This window comes from Marmota monax, unplaced genomic scaffold (assembly GCF_021218885.2).
Source record: "Marmota monax isolate L192 unplaced genomic scaffold, Marmota_monax_Labrador192_F-V1.1 WCK01_AAM20220418_F8-fsc00746, whole genome shotgun sequence".
NCBI classification, from domain to species: domain Eukaryota; kingdom Metazoa; phylum Chordata; class Mammalia; order Rodentia; family Sciuridae; genus Marmota; species Marmota monax.
This window is the reverse complement of record NW_026692193.1, coordinates 125,390-132,378: the sequence shown is the minus strand read 5'-3', so window position 1 is coordinate 132,378 and position 6,989 is coordinate 125,390. Positions and strand designations below refer to the sequence as shown.

At 38.2% G+C, this 6,989-nt stretch overlaps 1 protein-coding gene across 1 annotated transcript; it reads left to right on the top strand.

The window, feature by feature from the left end:
• The first annotated feature begins 4,925 nt into the window (after window positions 1–4,925).
• On the top strand, window positions 4,926–6,448 carry LOC124077620 (3'-5' exoribonuclease 1-like). The gene is given in 2 exon segments (XM_046422084.2): window positions 4,926–5,030; window positions 5,032–6,448. Coding segments are annotated over 2 exon segments (705 nt in total). The 5' UTR covers window positions 4,926–4,931; the 3' UTR covers window positions 5,638–6,448.
• The last annotated feature ends 541 nt before the right edge of the window (window positions 6,449–6,989 follow it).

Here is a 6,989-nt window from a genome sequence, read left to right as displayed (position 1 = left end):
GAATAGTGCAAACCCAAAAAGTGAGTGGGCTGGAGCCACCTGCAGCTGACTAGAGGTAAAATCAGCCTCATGAGCCAGGGATGCTCTTTCCCACTTCTTGGCATAATTGCCTCTGGAGAAATCCTGCCTCTGGGCACCTCATCTGAAGTCACCTCAGTTGTGTCCTGAGTGGAGATGGAAGAGGTTTACTGTTGCTATGCTGGGAGCAGGGTCGGAGGCTGGAGGTGGGGTCCTCCAGAGATGGCCAACACCTAGGAATCCCTACAAGCCAGATCCACTCCACAGAAACAGCCTCTACTCCACAAAGTTAAAGAAAGTTCTCCTTTTTGGAAAAAGCAAGCTTATATTACCGGTAACTTTACTGCTTTAGGAAGAAAATTCCTTATTGTGTCCATTGGAAACATTCACAAATCTCAAAAAGGCTCCTTGTGCTCCATTGTGAAATGTTATGAATTCCCTGGGTCCTGTCACCTTCTTTCCTACTGTCCCCAGCTGTTCTGATAGGGATTACACTAGTTACACGTTTTCCAAACCCTCAAATACACTCCTACCTTAGTGCTGATCATCTGCGCAGAAAGCCCTTCCCCGGGGCCTGTCCCCTGGTCATGGTGACTTACCTGTTGAAGCAACTTGTCCTAAAAGTGGGCTTCAGTGTCATTATACTTAGTTCAATTGCATTTATGACATTTGTACTCCCAGTCAGGGGGCCTTCCCTTGCTTCATTTTTATCAGCTTCCTTCATATTTATCAATAACATTGCTGCATGGCGTAAGTTATTTTCAGACAATAACGTGTGCCATGGAGTGTGCCTTGTCAGCCCCACGGCGAAGCGTGGAATGACGAGGGTGCTTGCATTCCCCTCAGGACATGAACACCCAATGACTAGGAGCTTTGTTTGGTTCTCTGCTGTATTTTTAGTTCCTGAAAAGATATTATGATATAAAATGTGTTTTTTCAAGTAGCATAGAGAATGCCTCACTTAATACACATTTTGGACATAGTTTTCCCTGTATTTCCCAAACTCTTCTCATTATTAATCCTCCAAGTTGGAGTTTCTGTTCACATAGAAAAAAGTGATGCTTATCATAAAACCAAGATTCATTGTGGAGTTTTTTTTTTCTATATCATCATTGATTAAAATAGTTATGTTAATTATCATTTGGATTGTTTCTAAACTCTAATGATCACCTAGAATAAATTCTTCAAAGTGACTTCAAAGATCACTGTTTTCTTACTGTCATTTTTTAAATGTTAGTGTTCCCCAAGTGTCTCGACTTGTCACTCATCTTTTTTTGTAGAAACTTATCTCTTTTTTTTCTTTCATGGCTTTAACCTCTATACACCTAAATCTCCCTTGCTCACTCGCCTGGAATTCTCTCAAAGGATTCCAGATTCCAGTACGGATGGCCTCCTCTTACAAAACAGCTCCTCTGGATCCATATTTGGGCATCATGGTTTCCATATTCCTTGCTACGTCCAGGGCACCATTGTCTATGTAGTTCTCAAGTCAAGCTCAGAAGGAGCCTTAACATGCTCAGTTCTTTCTGGTTAGGTCCTCAGAATCCCAGTCTCAGTATAGCCAATTTTTCTTCTTCCTAGATGTGGCCATAAATCCATTTCACCCTCACTGTCACTTCCACAGTGTTGATGGTGGACTTGGCTGCCTCCAGGCACCCCGCTTCACCCCCACTGACCAACGTCCTCCTTGCCACTCCTGTGCCTTCCCACAGGTTGGCCATGGCACACAGATCTGTGAGACCTTGGTCCCATTCTCTAGTCTAATTTGGCATCCGTGAGCTTCTCCATGACAGAAGCTTGGGCTCATTTATCTCGGTCCCCATTTCACCTAATGTCTGATAAATGATGACTATTAGAAGAACCTGGGATATGAATAGTACGTAAACAAAGGAATGGATGGTAGCAGGGCAGCTCAGACATCCCCGATTCCTTCCTGACAAGACGTTACAGGAAGCTTCCTGGGGAAGAAGCAGCAGCCATAGGCTAACAAGCGATAATCCTCCCCTAAACCACCTTTTAATAAGAATTTACTGTATAAATACATTATCATAGGTGACTCTGCAACAATATAGTCTAATAAAATTAGTACAGTTACTGTAATAGAAAAATGTTCTCAAGAGGTTATGAATCTAAGAAAGTGTATGAATTTAACAGTTCAGCCATGTCGTAAATCCCTCTACTCATGGTCACCTTCGAATATAGACTTCTGAAATGCCCCTCGATTAACATCAGGGCTTTCATGCCCCAGAGGTGATGAAAGTAAAAATTCCTTTCCTTGTTCTCTGTCTTTGCTCTCCTGAAATCTACTTGATTGGAGAATCAGAGGCCTGTAATATGTTCAACTTTCTGTGCCAACACAGATGTGAATTCCATCCCTTAGTTCATCAAATTTAGTGAGTGCTTAAGAGATATTGAGGAATGATGGGATCTGGGGATTTAGGGCTGGGTAAGAAACAATGGTCTTGTTAAACATTCAGCCTACCAGAAAGATCTGAGCCTTGCTGAATCCTGCTGACACAAGGTGACCCTGGTGGACAAGGATGGGACAGGAACATTGTGTGCAACAGGGTCTTTAGAAGGTCACCACTCTAACTGGACATTGAAGTTCCAAGAAGATGTAATGTTAAGAGACCAGTTCGTCTTATTGTAATCCATTCCTTTTAATATTTATTTACTGATAGAAGCTTTTCTGCAAATTTCAGAAACTCTTTATATCTTAAAGAGCGAGTGCTCTACAATAGCCACGGGATGCCACTCCTTTAATGACAAGATTGCACACTTCAAGTCACTCCCTAAGAATAATAAAACTTTATGGATTTGTTGGTGGGAAGTAAGAATTGTGCTGTATCAAAAGTAACTTATTACATCTCTGACCAAGCTGGGATATGCAGTTTTCCACAAATAAGGTCAGTATTTTAAAAAAATCCTAAAAAGATCAATATGTGACTATGTATTTTATCAGAACTGAGCAAAAATCCTACCCTTTTTCTTCTGAGTGGTTCTTTGATCAGCTTCCCCCTCTTAGACTTATTTTAGATTCTAATGGAGCTGGCGCTGGGTTAGCAGGGAGCCTGCGTATGGGATGTGGCACGGAGAGGGCCGGGGATGTCTTTGGCCCCAAAGCCAGACCCCTGATGTCCGTACTGCCTTCTGAATATCATTAACAGCAGAATGATAACCGGTGTTTCTTTTATGTTCTGAGTGTGTGCTTTCCATAGCTTATCTTCTTTTTTTCTGTTCATTTGGAAAAGAAGCAATTGTGTGAATATCATCGATCTACATTTTCAAAGGCAGGATACTCATGAGATACGTAGGTCACACTAACTTCTGTAACATCGAATGCTGATTTCCAGAAGAATGTTTTCTTTTCAGTTGTTTAGAAATTTCTGAAAAATTACTCAGTTTCAAGTTAGAAAATATGTCTTTGGCTTCAATATATTCCTTTTAAAAAAGCAATTTAAGATGTTTATAACAGGGGCTGGGGATGTGGCTCAAGCGGTAGCGCGCTCGCCTGGCATGCGTGCGGCCCGGGTTCGATCCTCAGCACCACATACAAACAAAGATGTTGTGTCCGCCAAATACTAAAAAATAAATATTAAAATTCTCTCTCTCTCTCACTCTCTCTTTAAGAAAAAAAAAAGATGTTTATAACATGTCCAATTCAAAGCCAATAGAAAGTTTCAACTTTCAATCCTTGGAAGATATCATCCACATTTCATTATGTACTATGAAAATCGTGATTGATTTATGGATTGATTTTTTCTTTTATTATTTATATATGACAGCGGAATGCATTACAATTCTTATTACATATATAGAGCACAATTTTTCATATCTCTGGTTGTATACATAGTATATTCACACAAATTCATGTCTTCATACATGTACTTTGGATAATAATGATCATCACATTCCACCATCATTAGTAACCCATACCCCCTCCCTTCCCCCCAAAAGCCTCTGCTCTATCTAGAGTTCATATATTCCTCCCATGCTCCCTCTCCCTATTCCACTATGAATCAGCCTCCATATATCAAAGAAAACATTTGCAATTGGTTTTTTGAGATTGGCTAACTTAGCATTATCTTCTCTAACTCCATCCATTTACCTGCAAATTCCATGATTTTATTCTCTTTTATTGCTGAGTAATATTCCATTGTGCATATATGCCACACTTTTTATCCATTCATCTATTGAATGACATCTAGGTTAGTTCCACAGTTTTGCTACTGTGAATCATGCTGCTATAAACACTGATGTGAGTGTGTCCCTGTAGTATGCTGTTTTTAAGTTCTTTGGGTGAAGACCAAGGACAGGGATAGCTGGGTCAAATGGTGGTTTCATTACCAATTTTCCAAGAAATCTCCATACTGCTTTCCATCTTGGCTGCACCAATTTGCAGTCCTACCAACAGTGTATGAGTGTACCTTTTCCCCCACATCCTCGCCAACACTTATTGTTGTTTGTATGCATAAGACCTGCCATTCTGACTGGAGTGAGATTAAACCTTAGAGTGGTTTTGATTTGCATTTCTCTAATTGCTAGAGATGATGAGCATTTTTTACGTATTTGTTGATTGATTGTACATCATCTTCTGAGAAGTGTCTCTTCAGGTCCTTGGCCTATTTATTGATTGGGTTATTTGCTTTTTTGGTGTTTAACTTTTTGAGTTCTTTATATACCCTAGAGATTAGTGCTCTATCTGATGTGTGAGGGGTAAAGATTTGCTGCCAAGTTGTAGGCTCTCTGTTCACCTCACAGATTGTTTCTTTTTCTGAGAAGAAACTTTTTAGTTTGAGTTCATCCCATTTATTGATTCTTAATTTTAGTTCTTGTGCCACAGGAGTTGAATATTGTGTTTTATTCAGATAAATTAATGCTCAACAGTATATACAACCTTTAAAAAGAGATAAATGTTGAAAGAGAGCAGTTGTGCTGATAGTTACTATGACTACATTTGTATCATTGACTTTGAAGCCACTTGTGAAGAGGGTAATCCACCTGAGTTCATAACATGAAATAATTGAGTTTCCTGATGTTTTATTGAATACTCATACCTTGCAAATAGAAGATACGTTTCAGCAATATGTAAGACCAGAGATTAACACTCAGCTTTCTGATTTCTGCATTAGTCTTACCGGAATTACTCAGGATCAGGTTGACAGAGCTGATACTTTTCCTCAGGTACTGAAAAAAGTAATTGACTGGATGAAATTGAAGGAATTAGGAACAAAGTATAAATATTGCATATCAACAGATGGTTCATGGGATATGAGTAAGTTTTTGAACATGCAGTGCCAACTGAGCCGGCTCAAATATCCTCATTTTGCTAAAAAGTGGATCAATATTCGAAAGTCATATGGAAACTTTTACAAGGTTCCTAGAAGCCAAACCAAACTGGCAATAATGCTTGAAAAATTAGGAATGGATTATGATGAACGACCTCATAGTGGTCTTGATGACTCTAAGAACAAAGCACGAATAGCAGTGCGAATGCTTCAAGATGGATGTGAACTCCGAATCAATGAGAAAATGCATTCAGGACAACTAATGAGTGTGTCCTCTTCCTTACCAATAGAGGGCACTCCAGCTCCACAAATGCCACATTTTAGAAAGTAATAGCATTTTGTCTGGGGATCATTCTAACTGGAGTTGCTACAAAAGAGGTAGCAGATGGATGCTCATTGACTGCAGTGCAAACTTCAAGCACCTTAAACATGAAAAATCTTTGTTACAATTATATGTATATATATTATGTATGTGAACAGATTTTGTGGGAGGGCATATTGAATTCTTTCTCACCAGCACTTTTGATATGAGCAGTATTTGTTACACAGTAATGTCCTGCTTATAACTAAATTTTTTAAATTGTCCAAGATTTTAAGGTGTCCAAGATGTACTCTTTTTGATTTTAAAATGCAAAATTTTATTGACTCTTCCCTTAAATGTCATATTTTATTGATGTTGAGATATAGAATGTATTTCTGAATTAACATCATTTCATTAAATCATTCTTAAAATGCCAAAAAAAATTGAAAGGTAGGCCTATGTTAACCTTTGGGTTTTATAAATATAGTCCTCTTGACTTTTGAAGTTTATATATGAAGTTCAACTACAGTCCTCTCTCAGTACTCTTGGGTTTAGTTCCAGGACCCAGTGTGGATACCTCAAGTCACTTACATAAAACGGCATAGTATTTACATATAACCTACATACGTCCTCCCATATACTTTAAATCATCTCTCATTTATCATACCTAATAAATATAATTACTATATAAATAGTTGCTGTACTGTATTGTTTAGGGAATAATGACAAGGAAAAAAGTTTATTCTGATACAAACAGTGTAGACTAACCTACATAGTATAGGAACAAGATGCGGGACAAGCAATGACCAAACAACATGTGCTGGAGAGAAACTAAACATCTGTGGAGGGGCAGGCTGCAGCAGGGTGTGCTCGCACATCACTTTTTTGTGTGTGAAGATTCATGATAGTGCTGGATATGTGGAAAATTCAAGTTTTGCTTTGTGGAAAATTTTCCCCCAAATATCTTCAGTCTATTGTTGGTTGAATCTACAGATGTGGATCCCAGACTGGATATATGGCGAGTTTCGTAAAAGTATTTGGTGTACATATCTGCTTTTTTTTTTTCTGACTTATAATTGCAAAACTTGAGATGGATTATAGGGTTCAAAATTAAGTTACTAAAGAGATTAATGAAAAGTAAAAATGAATACTATTTCATAGGGCTGTTGCTCAAACTTTATAAAATAGTGAGTTCTTTTGGATTTGATTGATTAGTTCCCTTCCCTCTTATGACATATTTTCCCTAATTCTTAAATCTAAGATGCCACACTTAGAAGTAGACATTTAATATTATATTTGTATTTAGTTTTATAAATGAGGTTAAAGTCAAATAATGTTTCCTACCATATCTTATGCTTTTATTTTTAAAACCTCCATTGGCC